This window comes from Prosopis cineraria, unplaced genomic scaffold, assembly GCF_029017545.1.
Source record: "Prosopis cineraria cultivar Desert tree isolate PC_DT_omini unplaced genomic scaffold, ASM2901754v1 PC1, whole genome shotgun sequence".
Classification (NCBI taxonomy): Eukaryota; Viridiplantae; Streptophyta; class Magnoliopsida; order Fabales; family Fabaceae; genus Prosopis; species Prosopis cineraria.
Genome location: NW_026555332.1, coordinates 41,784,818 through 41,803,500, shown reverse-complemented (window position 1 = coordinate 41,803,500; position 18,683 = coordinate 41,784,818). Strand labels below are relative to the sequence as shown.

Here is an 18,683-nt window from a genome sequence, read left to right as displayed (position 1 = left end):
TTTCGTTAGGACAAGCAGAAAAAGGGAAGAAAGAAAATTTGGAGGAAAAATTCCTAGAAAGAAAAGAATTACTATTTTTGAAAATTTAGGGCCTTTTGGTTTCTGTTTTCATTTTTTATTTTAAAAACTGTTTTGCAATACAGTTTTTAAAATTGTTTTTAAAACAAAAAAAAACAAAAATTCATTTGGTTATGTCAGTTCAAAAATAGTTTTAAAATTAAAGGTATACACTGATAGTGTTGGTAATAGGTAACAAATAGTGGTGATTAATAATAAAAATTGATCAAGGTAATTATAATTTTTAATAATCAAATATAGTGTATTTAAAAAAATAAAATGAAAACAATTTAAAATAATTTATATTTTTTTTTTAAAAAAATAATTTTGAAAATAACTAAATGAAAAATATTTATCCAAATAGATTTTTAAATTTATTTATTTTCAAAAACTAAAAACAGCAAACAAACAGGCTCTTATACTCCTAGTTTTCTCTCTCTGTTTCCCTTTTTTTTTTTTTTTAAACTTTTCCTTCAATTGCAACTGAACATTCCAGTTTGATTTAGTTAGAGACTATTCCCCACACACGAGCCTCCCCGAGAACGAGCCCTCAGTCGTTCCCAGACTAATTAAATGTCACACATTAGGTTGATCCTATACATCTGTTCCAGTACGAGAATGGTGGTCGGGAAGATAAATTCAAGCACAATATTGGATCCAAGCCTAAGAAGCAAAATGGGACTATAGATACATAGGTTATAAATAATACAGGGGACCATATCGAATGATCGTGCGTTGCCACCTTTGATAAAATTAGCATGACCAGTTGGCCAAAAAATAAAACATTTCATGACCCGAATATATATATATATATATTTTAAAAAAGACGAAAACTAGCACGACCATTTATTACGAGATGCGTCCGGTCTTGCTATCGGAGACGTCCTTTGTTAGTGGTATGATGAGCTTTGCAATTCCTAGAGGTAGCGAATAGCGTACGAATTTTGGTCATTATAGTCTGCACATGACCGTAACTCATTTATTGATATCAGACCCATTGCCGATCTCATATGGCTAAATATCGCCCCACCCAATTGATTCATCACCTTCCAAGCCTCATCTTCATCTTATTTATAACCTCCTCTACCCAATTCTGAATTCTTCCCCCTCTCTTCCCTCCCCCGGAATTATTAACAGAATCTCCCCTTTCTCTGGATTTCGAACTTTTGCTGCAATTTCTAGTGAATCTTTTTACATTCCGCTGACATTTTATAACAGTTTAGAAAAGCAAAAAGTTACAAAAGAATCCATAATTTGGTCGCAATTTTGAAGAAGGGTGCAAGGACGATGCATCAAAATTCGCAACAAGAGATTCAAAGCAAAGAAATTAACTATAATTGGAACAGGGCATTCATTGCGAATCTTCGTTCATGTGAGCTGTCCCTCTCAACTATCAAGACGAGACAGTTTATTGGGCTTTGTCGTTAGAAGCCCATGACGTTGGGTAACCGCAGGTAACTTTTGTGCACGCGGTGAAACGAGGGATGAAGATCGGAGCATGTTATGTAGGGCGCGGAGAGGCCCACGAAAGGTAAAGGTCAAAAAACTGGCCTCTGAACATCTCTCGACCGTTAATTGTACATTATAATGGCGTTCTGACAGATCTACCTAATTGTCATTCTCAACTGACCACGGCTTCGGAAAGTTGGTGTTATAACCATCCCTAAATGACGCTTTCCAGGGCCTACACTCACCCGCACTCGCTCCCCTCAAAACAAACCCTACAGATTCAAAATCAAGAGCAGCAAATAATAATGGCACTACCCTCACTGGCAATTTCGTTATTATATAAAACGCACACAGACATGCCTCCTATACGTGATACAGGAGATTGCTTGGAAGTTGTGACCAGTATGATGGATATGCCTTAACCGCCTGAATTATTGGCTTCTGTTTAGCACCGCCTTTGTAATCTTCGACTAAGACAGCACACTACACTCTGCTACTATTATATGAACGATATGAATCGCCCCTGCCTTCCATGGAATTTCATATAACAACAACGTAACTCGTTCCTCATTTGAGGTTGTTCTTTATATTCTCATCACCTAGATCGCTGGATCCCGGGCAATTATAAGCGCCCAATAGTCTGGGACTGTGGGCTCAAAATCAAACTTGCAACCAGAGGAATGGGTTTACTGAAAAAGAAACTTGGGCTTTAGTTTTTTTGGGCTTTTGGCTGGGAAGGCCTATTTTGTCTTCCTGTTGAAAAAAATAATAATTAACAAATGTTAGTCTAATAATGGATAAGAATTTAACTCATAATATAAAAGAGCGTGACTTCAAATCTTTTTGTTGATGTGAGAATTTTATTAGTCAACATTGAAGTGTCTTTATAAATGCTTTTTGAATTTGAAAGACCCAACTCAACTGAATTTTGTTTTAGCACAGAAAAGGGGTGAAGAATTTTGGTAAGTGTAAGAGGGGGAAGGATGGAAATGAAAAGCAAGACACCTTGGAGTTGAAATGGGGCAGGTGAAGAGATAAATACACTTAGTTGGGGTTGGGGGGTCTGGCGTGGCATTTAATGCGAGCTTGGGGTCCAGCCCAAGTCCCAACCCCAAAAGCCAGACCTCATAAATGTTCATCACCGTCTAGGCCTCCACTACAAATACAACCTATTTAATCTCACCCAACAAATCTCAGTTCGCCTTTTTAAATCCCCATTCCCATTCCCTGCCTGGCCAAAAAAGTAAAAATAAAAAATCCCATTCCCTCTGCTTTAAAACACCTCTATCTTTTAGTGATGAACATGCATACTAAAAATGAGGTCTAAAACTGTAAAACAAACACTTGTCCCACTGCCATTTTTTTTTTTAAAAAATCATTGTATCCATAAAATCCATTGAAAATTTAGTAGGAAGAAAAAATAATAAAAGAAATAGAAAAGAAAAATATGTATCAAATTTCAGACTTTATTTAGGGGCAGCTGCAATTCACGAGGACAGTATATTCTTTCTAAAATGTGACCTGTAAAAGTGAATTCCTTTTTGTCCTTTTTTTTTTTTAACGAGAAAATGTATTCAAATGCCAAAAGATATAGAAGATAAGCAAGAGCTCCTTCCCTCCAATTTCATAACTACTTCCACTGACGGGGAGAGAGAGGGGGCTGTCAAAGGGTCATGGTTCCCACAGTTTTTATCCTTTTAGAATCAAATAAGCATTATGCAAATTTGGCTTGCTGAAATTTATATCAACTTTTTACCATATATTTCTTTCTTTTTTTTTTTGGCAACATAGCACTCTATATTTCTCTCTTTCTGTTTTTTTTAAAAACTTTAGGGAAGTTGACTCTCTAGAGCTTACTAATATTAGTGCATACCACTATATTTAAAAAATATTTGTAAAAATACTTACATATCATTTATCAATAAAGTCATTATGTTAGTAATACAATTTGATCCTTTAACTTTATTAATTATGGGCCAAACTCTTACTATAAACTTTTATTGGTTACTATATATATTTCATTTTTTAAATATATAATACTATATGTATCTCTCTCTCTCTCTCTCTCTCTCTCTCTCAATCTCGATTATCTCATTTAAGTCATGGCTCGGCGGCCATATTCTACTAAAGTTTCTCTTGTTCTCATTCCCCGCGTGTCCGGCCCATTCCAATGCCCCCCGGCTCTCTCACAATTTATGTTGCCATCGCATCATCTCATCCCTTTTAGCTTGTGGCTCCCTCTTCTGGTCTTCTTCAATCCACCCCTTACCTTTTTCTTTACTCGAAAACAAAATAAAAAAGGAAACATTAAAATGATTCAAATTTTATATTTTAGTACATCTATTTTAATTAAGTATCTATCGTTCACAAAAGCTATGCCCACACATAAAAAATGTTTAACAACTTATATTATATTAAAATAAACGAATTATATTTCACTAACATACTCTTATATTAAAAAATATATAATCTAATAAGACTTTGATGATTCCATCGACTCTTACGTTTACTAATAAAAAGTAATGTAGTACTGAGTAATCAAAATTTCATTAAAATTATTAGGTGCGATTATTTTTAAATATAAAATCAAACTCTAGAGTGAAATTCATTTTAAAACGCTGGATAAATAATTAAATATAGACTTATCTAGAGATATGATCCATAAATATATAAAAATAATCGAGCTATACTTTTATTCCCCTCTCTTCTCAATATTATTCAGCTGCCCGCCTGCTCCGAGCCTCCAACTACTTAACTAACCATCTTAAATGTGCCGAAAAGAAGACGTCTTCAATGGCCCGTCAGTTAAAATTTTAAATCTGATAGAATTTGTTTATGGCCGTTTGATCAAAGCAGCAGGGATCCCTTTTTAGCTACAACCACACATCACATTCGCACTGTACAGTTTTACGTCCACTTCAAAAAATGTTTAAACTCAACATCTTCCTTCTCGATGAGGACACTCATGCCAGTAACTTTTGACTCTCTCTCTCTCTCTCTATATATATATATGTATGTATATCATCCGTCTTACCATACTACCCTACGTCCATCCAATCAGGTTGATACTCCCCTCCCCCCCTCCCCCGATTTTGCCATTTTCTGCTTCCATCAAGTTTCAGCTCCTCTTCCGGGAGGGTGACGACCATGGCTAGATTTCTCGCACCACTGATCTTGGTCCTCATGCTCATTTCCATGCTTCACACAATGGTTAGTCTCTCTCTCTCTCTCTCTCTCTCTCTCTAGCTATTCTCAGACATCAAATTAAAGTACATCTAAAAAGCACACCTTTTCTTTTGTCCATCAGATCTGTATATATATCATTGCAAGAGATTCAATTGTGGGATGATCTCTAAGATATTACTCACTTACTGATTATGCAGGTCATGGCTTCTCACGGACATGGAGGCCACCACTACGATGACAAGGTGACGCACCCTAGCTAAGTACCCACCGTGCATATATAATTAAAAGATTAGGAATAAATAATGGTTGTAGATTCATGATTTTCTTGATGATGATGGGCCAAGTGCTGATGCCTTGTGTGGTGCTGGTAAATGGTGATATGTTTGCAGAAGAAATTTGGACCCGGCAGTCTCAAGAGCTACGGTGAGTTAATTAAGTTTGCATCGGTTGTTGTGGTCTCTTGTTTTAAGTAGCTATGGTGGCTTAAGATGGGAAATGTGCGTGTCTGAGCAGAATGCCCATCGCAATGCTCGAGGAGGTGCAAAAAAACACAGTACCACAAAGCGTGCATGTTGTTCTGTCAAAAGTGCTGCAGGAAATGCCTGTGCGTGCCTCCTGGCTACTATGGCAACAAAGCTATATGCCCTTGCTACAACAACTGGAAGACCAAGGAAGGAGGACCCAAATGCCCCTGAACCTTCATTTCATTTCATGTGTGTCCTAACCAAATCCGTGATACTCTCGTTTAATGATTATTAATGAACACTGGCACTCTTTGTCCTAACGACACTGGGTGTACATGTAATGTCGTTGCACTGATATGTGATTTCACTTCTAATGGTTCTCAAACCAATTCTATGTGTTAGGCATATACTATGCTTGTACTGTTGTCATTTGCAAAAATTAATTTCTTTTGTGATATTAGTGACTAAGGAATAACAGTGATGACTTCAGCTTCTTCCATGGGATCAAATTATGAATCAAAAGATGATGGTGGATGTGAGTTTTGTACTTTTTTTTAGTTGTTTCTCATGACTATTTTTCTATTGGAGGCAATCTTATTTGAGACACTGTGTGTCGAGGCAATTATGTTAGGAGAAACTAACTCTTTTCATAGTAGTTGTGTACCATTATCACGTGGAAAGGAAAAAAATATGGATATTTTATAAGCAAAACAAATCTTTTTGTGAAGAAAAATATGGATCTTGATTATATGGAGCCCTGTCATGGACCCCTTCTGCAGGATTCCCAGCAACTTATAACAAGTTACTTCAAGGCTGTCAATGCGGCCCACTTGTTTATTTTATTCCCTTTTCTTAATTCATTCGATTTGGGCAGTTTTTTTTTTGGTGGAAAAATAGACAGTTTTTTAAGAAAACAATTAATTTAAAAGTTTATAAAATAAATTATTTTAAAGTTTTAGTTTAATTGATTGACGCAAACATAAAATTGTGAGTTATAGGGAGGCGCCCAGGGTTTAATTTTAAACCCCGACGACCACCCTGGGGGGACATGTAATGAAGAATTGTGATTTTTACCTATGAGCTAATTTAAACTGAATAAAATATTTTGACCTGTTACCGATCAGGAAGAACGACACAATTCTTCTGTACCAAAAAAGGTATCAACAAACAACAACCAAATTAATAAGTAGAAACTAAATTAATAAATTTAAATGATTGATTATTTTGGAAATAATTAAGACATCAAATAACTCGGTGTATAATTCATGAGTTTCGCTAATGTCGTTAATGTCAGACGGCATATATACATTATACGGAGTAAAAAAAAAAGTAATTTTCACATTTACATATTTAATGAAACAGTTAAAATAAATAAGAAAAACAAAGTTATCTATTTATATTGATGTTAGACAGATATAAAGGATATACCAGTTTTAAATAAGTTATTTTTGGCAAGGTAATAAGTAATACTTCATCTATTCAAAAATATAAGGTATTTTTTAAAGAGTTAGATATTAAAAAATGTAAGACATTTTTTGTCTTTTGAGTTGTAATCATTGCCTTTTTTTCAAAAATGACCTTATTAATAATAATTTTATATTTATTGTAGGGTGTTTAATAGAAATTAATATAAAAAAATAAGGTTACTTAAAAAGTAGATAACTATTTTATTGAGAGTTGAGATTCGGTTAAAAATATTTTATATTTTTAAACAAAAAAAATATATAACAATAACAAGTCTATGAGAAAAGCTCTGCATCACATAGTGTGAGGCGAAGGACAATAGTTGTGGGACCTAACAATTAAAGATTAGAAGTTTAAGTGGGGTTTGGTTTTTATTTAACATTTGGCAAAAGCATATGTGGAAAAATATTTATTGAATTTGGTAATGTACTTTGAATGTATTTTTAAAAGTTACTCAAACAGGCCCATAAGCTGATGATGAATATTAGATTTTATGCAGTTGAAGAGATATGACCTAACCTGAAAGTACAGTACACATTTTGGGTTCTCAAAGGAGTATACATGGGTAAGTTGCCAATTCCTAAAATGGAACTGGAATCAACATGTAAAATAAATAAATAATTCATTTTTTGGGACATGCATGGATTTTCTCATTTGGGCATATTCTCTGGGCTAATGGATTTATCTGTGAAACTTTAGCATGGGCTCACGAGAGGGTGATCAAAAAGTGGTGACATCTTGATATAGTTAAACGCATATGTCAAAAAAAAAGCGGGGGGGGGGGGGGGGACAGATACAGTTGTACGTAAATGCCAGTCGAGAGTTGAAAATGCCATTTCTGTAGAGTGCTGTGAATTAATTTCAGAATATTGCTCTGAAGTGATTAATGCCAGTTGGTGTATCTTGAATCATTTTTATTTATACTTTTCTTTTTTAAACCAAATTAAACTTGCAGATTAGAGAGCATTAGGAGCAGATTAGAGAAGGCCACAGCAGCAAAGCTTTCTCCTGATTAGACAAATTTATGTAATTAATGTCTCATAATCATCAAGAGGTTTTGCTACATGAAGGAAGAGACAAATTAAACAGCATGAAGGCCAGGTTCTTCCCTATATTATAAAAAGCACAGTAAAACAAAAGAAATGAAATTAGACGCTGGTTCTCTCAGATGCTAGACGCCCTGGAGCATCTCCATTGACAGCTGTTCGATTTCTTCTCTCCCAATACTCGTGAACCATGCCTCTAACTCTAAGTCCGTTCACCAAATTCATAATGATGCGTTATTGATAGGATATGTGAAAGGCGCAATCTAGTGGAGTACTGAACTGAAAGACCAAGACTGCAACTAATTCATCAGACGACTTACTGGCATTCGTAGAGGCACGAAAGTAGAGAGAACGGCGCCAGCAGCATCATAAGTACCTGTCACCAAATTATTCTAATTAATTTCTTTTAGAGTAATTATATGATCAGAAAGAAACCATTTGAGTGTTTGCTATAAGCAGCTGACGCACAATAGTACTCCTCTAGTTTTATTTATATGGGGCAGAGAGGAAAAAAAATTTGATCCACATTTATTAATTTTTAATACTTCTTTTTATATTTTTATTTTTATTAAATATTTTAAATAAAAATATCTGAGATTTAAAAATATTAATTAAAAATAAAAGTAAAAAATTATTAAATTCTAACATAAAGTTGATAAAATTTAAATTTTTTTTATTTTAATAAAATATATTAAAAGTGATTTGTAAATAGAATGAAAAGATTATCCTCCTACCACGAATATCACGTTGAAGGCCTTTTTCGGCTCCTTTTTTGTTGTCTTTGTGAAAGACAAGACATCGTTAACTATCAGCGCCAGCAGAAACTGCATCGTACGTGGAGACAAAACAATCTTAACCAGTATTATTCAAAGTACCCTACCCCGATCCAAGAACCATTAAATTTCAGTAGACTAGTTTATTTTCGAATAAAAACCGAGACGGATGAGGAGCTAGAGATCACGTTTTCGAATAAACCAAGACTAAGAAAGTAGCTAGGGTAATATAACCAAGAAACTAGAGGCGATGCGTCCACATAAAGTATATATATGAAAGTAATGTATATGAAATGAAAGAGTGTGAAGCATGAAGTTACGAGGACGAGCAAGGCTGCATAGAGCAATCCGCGACAGGGAACCATCAAGTTATAAGCCCACCAAGCAAGAGCAGCTGTTCTCTGCTGGTCTGGTTGCTGTGGAGGGGATTGCACTTGTGTAATAGTGGTCGGAGTACTCGGAGTAGTCGAACTATCCAGTACCACCCTGCCAATATAATAATACACAGACAAGTTTATACACCGGGGGGGGGGGGGGAGAGATTGCGAGAAAAAAAGAGGGATAGGATTTGCCTGGTTTGGGTCGACGATGTGCTTTCAGTCGTCACAGCATAATCAGGACCGTAGGGCTGCGCATATTTCAAATATTGTAAAGAATAATTTAAGTTGCGCAGAAAGATTGTTAATCGAATCTATAAAAATATAAGCAATGGAATACTAAGTCCCAAATAGCGAAAGTATATTGTGTTTATAAGCATGAAAGGGGACTCGAATTCGTACCTGCTGGCAAATCTCGCACCGGATGTCGCCCTTGGTGTTGCACCAATCAGTGGTGCAACGACGGTGGGCGTACTTTATATGGCACGGCGTAAAGAGCAGTTAAAAAGGAATTGCAGTTAGTTTCCAAGTCAAGCATTAACAACATTAATTGCAAAATGTAATTATAAACTTCACTTGAAATCCTAGTTAATTAATTCGCTAATCCTGGATTAGATAATTATGGGCAAAAACCTCTACTATGGCTATTTGATTGCACGTTCTGAATTTAAAGAAGTAATTATATTTATTCTAAGCTATATACGGCAGCCAATAATTGAATTTACATGCGTATAGATTATATATCGATATAGGATGAAGTTTTTTTTGCATACCATGATAGTGCCACTGCAAGCACAGGGTGCTTCAAGGTGCCTGACAAGGTCTTCCTCATGGCAAAAACGACACAGTCTTATCTCTCCCGACGATGCAGCCGCAGCTTCTAGATGCGTAACATTTGTTATATCTTCCATGAATACACTGATCTCATCCACTGAAATGACGACGTCGTTTGACGATGACGAAGATTGCCTCGACGGGGTGGTCTGGACCGAAACTTGTTCTAGGCAGACAGCGATGATACGGTCTTCATTCATGTTGTCTGAATAACTCTGCTCTCAAGCAAGAAAAGCATGCATAGCTATTATGTAAGTATGTTAAAGGAGACTTTATCTCACATACGTTTCAGAAAGGGTAAAATGGAACAAGAAAGTTATAACATTGATTTTCGTGTTGATATTTTGGATGTTATCCGCCAGAAGGAAATTGGCACAGCATGGCTGGGCCGGCATATAGTCATCGCAGGTGGGTACTAACAACCAAAATTATCCGTGGAAGTGGGGTATTATTTCTTGCTTATCCTCCTCCACTATTTTCTTAGCGACAAAACACATTAATTATATCATAATTTTCGGAAGAAAACGACACAATTTTTAATGTAGGAAAAACGGCTTATTCGTGGTATCATGAATGAACCATGTCGAGCGAGTGAAATGAAAAGGAAGAGAGGCTATGGCCAGAGATTTTCAATTCAAACGAAGCTTTGGGAAACTCAATCATTCAGATCTTCAAGGACAAAAGGTCTGGAGTTTCTGGTAATTAAGGCTTCGGTGAAAACCAGCAGTTCCTATCTGGTCACGTATTCTGTGAAATCGCAGAGAGAGAGAGAGAGAGAGAGAGAGAGAGAGAGATACAAACGTAACAAGACCTTTGAAGACAGAAAAGCCCCCGTCACGGTCTACGCGAGCGAACAAAACGTGAATTCAAAACACGCCGCTTCATGAATGAAAGAAGAAAATAGCATGCATACACAGAGCACAGTAATCTGGAATATAGATAAAACTAAAAAACCAAAATTTGCGAAACGCATAATAGAATGGGAAGGATCTGGAAAAAACACAGAAGCAACACAGACAAGGCGCAGGAGCTCAAGCACACACACAAAGTTTTGAATTCATGGAGATACGGAGACCTTGCAGGCAGAGATGGCTGAAAGACAAGAGAGAGGGAAGAATGAGCAGAGAAGGAGAGAGAGAGAGTACCATTGTGAAGGTTGTGAGGCGAGTTTGGATTGACGAGCAAAGGAAGAAGAAGCGATGTAGTTATAGTAAGAGAGGGAGGGGCAGCCGGTAGCGTAAGAGGGTGGGGGTGTGTGCCAGGTCATGTGGGCGTCTTTGGCCTTATTACTTCATTTGCCTCACCGAGCTCGTGCTCTTTGATCGAGTTCCGTTGGGGGCTGCTTGGCTTTATCTCGATTTTACTAAAATACCCCTCTCCTGACTGGCCTTTATCTGCGTTTTCATTTCTCACTCAGCTAAGCTCCTGCCCCTTCCCCGTCTTCTCCTCTTCACTCTACCTGGCCTGCAGCTTCCACGTCTTCGTATATGTGGCACCCTCCCCGTTGATCTCTTTTTATATCTTTCTTCTTTCCTTTTCTAAAAGCTCAGTTGATTGCCATTGGTTCATTTGGATCTCATTAAATGTGTTTGATCACAACATCCGATTTCTCCCTCCCTCCCTCCCTCCCGGTTGGGCAAAGTGTCCAAAGGTTCTGTTTGGAACGTTTTCAAAATGAGATGGAGAAAATTGAAAAAAAAAATATAGAGGAAAAAATATTTTTCGCCCTTTTTTTCATTGTTGGTGAAAAAAAAAACCCTGTTTTTCATTAATTTCTCTCAAAAGAGAACAATAACAGAAAAAATTTATGTCAAAAAGAAAATTTTCCTCCTCTAGTTTCTCCTCTTCTCTTGTTCTTTTTATTACAAGTGAAGGGTGAGAGTTGAAAAGAATTTAAGTGCAGAATAAATATATTGAATTTTGAGCTGATGTTATTATGGCATTAATAGTATGAAAGTTTTCTGGTAAATAGAAGGTCATGAGTTTAATCCCACTTATAATCATAAACTATTAGTACTTGTCCTTATGATAATATCATCAAATAGAATTTTGATATGTCAAATTAGACTAGAGCACTTATTTATATCTTTATTGTGAAATTTTTCATTAAAATTATGGTATATATAAAAACTATCATGCCATGTTTCCAAAATTATATATCATGTATTACTTATAAAAAAAATACACCGATTATATTTTAATTAAAAATAAGTAAACATTTATGTATAAAATATCACTTCGACTCTTATATCATAAGATGCCTTTAAAAGAAATGGATGATCCTTATTATTAGCACTTCCAAATATAGCAAAAAACCAACAATAATCATGAAATTAAGAAAGGTTAAAGGTCATTTTTACTCTTAAATTATATGTGAAAGTTCATAAATGATTTTAGACTTAACTATGGATTATTTATATCCTTCAACTTAAAAAATTTGATTTTTCATGCCCTAATGTTATTTTTTTGTTAAGTGAGTCCCACATTTTATTTTTTAATATTTATTTATTTTAAAATATTTAATAGTGGGTCCTACAATTCATTTTTAATATTTTTTTAATATAAAAAAATTAATCTCTCTCCTTCATTCCCTCTCTCCCTTCAGATGGGATTGTATCTTTGCGTCGCACCATCACTACTAGAGATGATAAATCTGTATGACAAGTTGCTAAATCTAGGCATTAAGGTCATGCTTATCACTAGAAGACCTCTCAATTAAGGGAAAGTCACTGCTTCAAACCTCAAGAATATTAGTTGTAATGACCCCAATTACTACTTTTAACACACCATATAGCACCATCAATTTAACAATTTAGGCTAGCATTTAAGACTTTATATCTTTAAATAAAATGCATAAATTCCATACATGGTTGCCATCAAATCAAAATAATCATATAATCACAACTCATTGAAGGTACTTCCCTGTTTTAGCATTAGGATTGGCCTGTATACTAAGACATCACTTGCCTTGACTAATGCAACACCTTACCTTGGCAAGCCAAACCCTACTTGCCTCAATTGCCTGTCACTCGCCATGGCGAGAAGTCACTTACTCGCCTAAGCTTGTCCCCACTTGCCCTAGTTGCTAGCACGTATCACCTATTCATATTCATTTATCCATAGTATTTTAAGACAACAAATTCATACATATGATCATCAAGATCATTTACACAATCATAATATTCCAGAATTTTTTCCCAAGCATGCTTTCAATTTAAATCAAAGTTCAACAATAAAATAGAGCTAAAACCCAATCCAAATCTCCTGAATAAACAAATATAAATCAATGCCTCTAAAACCAGTTTAGACCTAAATAATTCAAGTACCAAATACCAATTTTAATGTGGATTAAATATGCAGCTAAAGTTTCCTATAGTTGGCAAAGTCTCAAAATAATTATGCATTACAATAATCACTAGAGTCTAAAGATCTCTAGTTCCTGAGGCTTTAGCCTTTTTCTTGCCCTTTTCTTCTCCTAAAACTAAGTCAATGTAATGCGGTGAGATTTATTACAAAATCTCAGTAAATAAGACACATAATATAGCAAATAAAATAATAGTAATAAGCAATTCACATACACATATATTTCAACTTAAAACCACATACAAGTCCTTTATCAAAGTATACATATCAAGCATTCATGTCCATAATAACTTATCAATAATCATTTTTACAATGATGCATGTTAAATTCACCCTTATAACCTTCTTATTTCCTCTAACTAAACCCATAGGCAATTAACTATAGCTCTAGTGCATATAACTAAGCTAGATTTGCTCCTCAAATTAGGAAGGGCTTGGCCAAGGCTTCCATACTCGAGTTTAGACCACATATTCCCCTTACTCACATTTTAAGATGTCATGATATGCCCGACCAATATTAACAATCTAAGCAATAAAATTGAGCAAGTTGTCGACCAATACTACTAATCCAAGCAATGAAACTAGGTATACGTATAACATATTAATCACCATTGGGTTGCAATCTTAGTAGGGCTTACCATGGGTTTTTCTAATAACAACTTCTCCCTTACAGGTGAACTCCCGCCTTTGTACATGTATTTAGATAGTCAAATATATATATATAAATATATATATATATGTATGTATGTATGTATGTATGTATGTATGTATGTATGTATGTATGTATGTATGTATATGGACAATATTCTTAAAGTGGAATCATATTTTAGAGTATATATGTACATCCTTTCCAACACTACTCAATTATAGGTTTTCTATGACACAAGTCATATAATACAATAATTCTTGGTAATATATAAGCATGCTTCAAGCATTCAGATCATACTCTCAGAGACATACAAAATAGTATATCATAGCTTAGATTTAAATTTCACAACTCACATAAATCTTATTTGATAAGTAAAATAGCATAATTAATTTACCAGGCAAGGTCATAGACTATAACATATAATATAATAAGTTTTCAGTTACCTCAAACATTTAAGAGATTAAAAGTTCAACCTCTTAATCCCTAAGTTCTACTGTACATGAACCCTGATGATTCTAAGGCTATCTCAATTTACAGATGATCTTTATATGAATAATTAAACTAGTTAACACTCTATTTGAGACTTAGATGAACAGTCCTTAAGAATTCTAATATGATATATAAGCACAAGGCAAGATCTCAGTCATCATATCTAGAGGATAGAGGGGGTAGAAGAGTATAGATCAAGTCTAGGGGACTTACCTTAGATGAATCTAGCTTTTTTAAGGCTTTTTAGGTCATAGAAAACAAACCTTAATAGAGCTCTATAGAAATACGCACATCCAGAAAGTTTAAAATGAGTTTCTAACTTCTACTTTTAGTTAAATCATGTATTTATAATTTTTTCCTGAAATGTACTATTCGTCCCAGAGAGTAACACAGTGAAGTTTCTATACTTTAAGCTCTCCACCTTTTAGTCATCCCTAAAACTAAGGTCATTTCCTTATCCTAAAGGACATTCGAACCCTAAATAAGCCCCTTAGCCTTAAAAAATTGTGGTTATCACTTAGGCCTCTCTTCTTAGAATGTTACATTGGCTACCACACTTGGTTCAAGTTAATCCTCAAATAAGTAATTCATACATGTGTGTATCATGTAACTTTCAGTATTGTTTTGAGTATGTATGTGAGATTATGGGTTTGAGTTCGTGGTCTAAGGCATTGATAATTGTAGAGGGAGGATGAAGCCACATTTGAAAGTTAGCAAGGTAGAGAACTAAATGCTCCCTTTATTTCCATACATTGTCATTCTAGAACCTAAAGAAGGCATTGAGCATATTGCCTTCTTAGTAGCTTCTTATCGAACATGCATGTATGCACTGCCTACCCACTCACCCTTGTTCTTTAAGAAAAAATAGTGGTGAGGTTCTAGTTTAGATGGTATGATGTTGATGGTGAGTTTCGATAATAAAGAGAAGTAAAGGTTATTGCTATGAGGTTAAGGATGGAGGAGCATGAGGAAGGGGGAGCAAATTTAGGTTTGGTGATGGTGAGAGATGATGATGAAACATATTGAACATATTCAGTAATGGTTCGATGATGGTGCATGATGAACAAATTTAAGTAGAGTCATTTATTTCATCCTTTAAAACTTTAACCTCCATGTCCTTAGTCTCTGCAATAACTCCCTCTCTGGTTTAAGATTAAGTTGCCTTGCTAGAGAAGGTGAAACTCAAGCTGACTTAACTCTTCGACATTATTGCCTTTACACAACAACTCGATTAGGTTGATCTTAGGATGGCTTATCCATAAGTGATACATGCATGCATGATGGTGGGTTAGGCAAATCTTAGAGTGGCTTGTCCTAAAAGGTAGAGGGCGAAGAGGCAATCAAAGTTGGAAATAAAGCTAAGTTGGAGCTCAGAGAGGCAAAAGAGTAGGAGGAAGAGGTCTCGGTCAAACGATGGAGGGAGAAAGGAGAGGGAGGGAAGGTGGAAGAGAGAGAATAGTTTTTTAAATTATTAAAAGTATAAAAAAATTATTGGTGAGACCTATAATGCAATATTTTATAATAAATAAATGTTAAAGAAAAAAATTGATAGTACAAACGGCAAAGTGACAGATTTAAAAATCTCAATAGTTAAGAGATATAAATGACTCATAGTTGAGTTTAGGATCATTTATGTGCTTTCGTGACTAGTTTAGGGGTAAAATTGACCCTTAATCTAATTAAAAATAATTAGATTTTAGGACCATGGTCCTTTTTTATAATTTCAACATTTATATTTTGACTAAAATGTCCCTGTCTAAAATACCAACTTAAAATTTATTAGTGTTGAAATCACTCTAAACATGGTCCTTTTTTATAGTTTTAAAATTAATACCTTTACTAAAATGTCCCTATTTAAAATATCAACTCAAAATTTATTAGTGTTGAAATCACTTTAATCATATTGGAAATTTAATTAAAAGGTGGTTATGAAATCACTTTATTTGAAATGAAAATGTTTATAGACATATCCTTGAAATTGACCAACTTAAAATTCACTAGTGTTGAAATCACTTTAATTAGTTTAAAAATTTATTTGAAGAGAGTTAAAAATCACTTTATTAGAATTGATTTTTTTTTTTTGGTTTTTACTCTCTCTGAAAAATTGATCACCAAACTTGCAATTGGCCAACTTAAAATTGGCTAGTATTGAAATCACTTTAACTAAGTTAGAATTTTATTTTGGTAAGGGAATTGAGTTGGAAATTTAGTTAAAGAGAATTATAAAATTATTTTATTTGAGTTGAAGAAGTTTTTACCCTTAGACTTGCAGTTGACTAGCTTAAAATTTGCATGTACTAAAATCACTTTAATTAGGTTAGAAATGTAGTTAAGAGAGTTATGAAATCTCTTTATTTGAGTTGAAAAAATTTTTTTATTCCTAAACTTACAAACTTATATAGTCATGAAGCCATTTTAGTCAAATTATTATTTTTAAAATTACAAAAAAAACCATGGTCCTAAAGCTCAATTTCATAATTATATATGATCCTGAATGATTATTTGTAATATTCAGATGCCTTTATTTGTAATTTCCATAATTTTTTAATATCACCACTTAGCTAGTGGGACATATATAGCAACAGGGGTTATATATAGTAGAATGAGTTAGTTTCTTACAATATAATAAAAAAAGTTTGAATATTTGATGAAAGAAGTGCCTAAATTTCATGCTCAATTATGCCTCAAATAAGACAATTAATATCAATAAAAAAATCCTTTTTTTAAAATAAAAAAGTCATTATGATAAACAATGTAAAGCAAATATGAAATTTTTTCATTTAGATGTTGATAAAATTAAAAATATATTCAAATTTCATAAATTTCATAACTTAATTTTCCTTGATCCAATGAGCTTATTAGAAGTCCTTTATAACAATTAAAGTAAATTATTCAATTAGAACTTAAAAATTACTCAAAATAAATTTCACCTTATATGTTAAGTACTATTTTTAACAAATGATTAAAATTTTTAATGACAACATAATGACAAATTATTGTTACATTATACTACTTCCATTTTCGAATATGATGAAATTTAAATTAATTCACACAATTTAAGAAAGTTAGTTAATTTTAATAACTATGTTTGAAATTGAAATGTTTATTGGACTAAAAGGTCATTGTAATTAATGTTTACTTCTTCCCTCTAATTTAATAATAATATCCATTTAGCATTTATGAGGGGGTTTTATGAAAAATGTAATTATTTCTTTTTGAAATTTGTAATTTTATTTATAATAAAGGGCAAAGGATGAAAAACTACTTGCAAAATTGTCAACCAAAAGCATTCAGTATCATAAAATGAGAAAAGGTGTACAAGTGCCCATGACATTATTTAAGTTGGTGCAAGAGTGATCAATCCACAAAATGCCTCGAACATTGACCATTTATCTGACACCTAAGCAAATGGTTGGTTTATTTTAGCTAACATTATAATATCTTTAATCTCTAATCCAAAAATTATAAACTAATTAAAGATAAATTAATATATTCAAGTTTTAATTGAGTAAATGGTGTTTTTGGATCACTTAGGGACTTATTAATTAGAACATTATACAGTTTTAAAATTAAGTTAGGATGGGTATTAAGCAATCTAGACCCACGTGAAGGATCCAAAAACTTGAATGGACTCACTATGCCATCTGTCACGATACATACACAATGTGCCATGGTGGATGAGTTAATTTTGTACTTAAGAATTATGAGCTAAGATAAAGGAATAGAAGGGGAAACAAGGAAGACCACGAAGCCCTTTTTTTTTTTCTCTATGAGGGCTTCAAATTTTTACTACTTGGGAGGCTATTTGAACTTGAAATCACCTTGGTAAGCTTCCCTTAGCCACTCTCTTGCCTACTCATCTATTCTTATGCAAATTTTCAAAAATTTTGGTTGTTAAGAGATGGTGGTTTTGACTTTTAGAATGATTAATCTAAATCCATTGACTTAAATGAGATTGTTAAGAGTCGTTTAAGGGTTTTGTACCTAAGGTTAGTGATTTTATAATTTTTTGGGTTTGGATGAACCCCAGGCCTAAAGTGCCACTTTGAGATCAATGTGAACTATAAATTAGTGTTGTTTGATCTCATAGAAGCTAAATGGAACTAATTCAAGGTTGTTAGAGATTTAATTATGCCAACAATAAAAGTTTAAAGTTGTGGGTAGCTAATTATAATTAAAAATGAGTATCTTAGAGTTAGGAATTGGCACATAGTGTTTAATCATGTAGATTATAGTTGCTCGGATACCCTTGAAGCAAGTGAAAGCTAGTAGAGGGCATTATTTTTAAAGGTTGAGATAACTAAATAATCTATTCATTTTACTTGTATGTTATACTGCTTATGAGTGTTCGTGAAATAAAAGATATTTTTCATATATAAGAGTGTGTATGGGGGGGTGTGTGCGTGATCGTGGTTGATGGGTGCCTTTGGTTGGACCGTCTTCCATAATTGGTAAGCTCGAGCCAATTTAGTCATATAAACTTGGTCTAGTCATGTTATTAGCCTTTAAATTTTGTTGGAGGTAGTTGAGGAG

General features: G+C 33.9%; 2 protein-coding genes across 3 annotated transcripts; one reads left to right on the top strand and one right to left on the bottom strand.

Moving 5' to 3' along the window:
- The first annotated feature begins 4,587 nt into the window (after window positions 1-4,587).
- On the top strand, window positions 4,588-5,766 carry LOC129295324 (gibberellin-regulated protein 4-like). Its single transcript, XM_054933842.1, has 4 exons — window positions 4,588-4,716; window positions 4,890-4,934; window positions 5,082-5,115; window positions 5,206-5,766. The coding sequence occupies exons 1-4, from the start codon at window positions 4,654-4,656 to the stop codon at window positions 5,385-5,387; spliced, it is 324 nt and encodes a 107-aa protein (XP_054789817.1). The 5' UTR covers window positions 4,588-4,653; the 3' UTR covers window positions 5,388-5,766.
- Window positions 5,767-7,722: 1,956 nt separating this feature from the next.
- LOC129306560 (probable E3 ubiquitin ligase SUD1) lies at window positions 7,723-10,881 on the bottom strand. Of its 2 annotated transcripts, none has more exons than XR_008592226.1 (5): window positions 9,590-9,860; window positions 9,219-9,290; window positions 8,760-9,067; window positions 8,401-8,490; window positions 7,723-8,042 (listed from the first exon to the last, which is right to left on the bottom strand). XR_008592226.1 is itself a non-coding variant. In XM_054947230.1 (5 exons), exons 1-4 carry the CDS (start codon window positions 10,796-10,798, stop codon window positions 8,954-8,956), a joined length of 465 nt encoding a protein of 154 aa, XP_054803205.1. In that variant the 5' UTR covers window positions 10,799-10,881; the 3' UTR covers window positions 7,723-8,042; window positions 8,760-8,953. The 2 variants fall into 2 exon arrangements, 1 of the variants encoding a protein (XP_054803205.1); XM_054947230.1 differs by lacking the exon at window positions 8,401-8,490 and adding an exon at window positions 10,796-10,881 and having other exon boundaries at window positions 9,590-9,865.
- Between the last annotated feature and the right edge of the window lie 7,802 nt (window positions 10,882-18,683).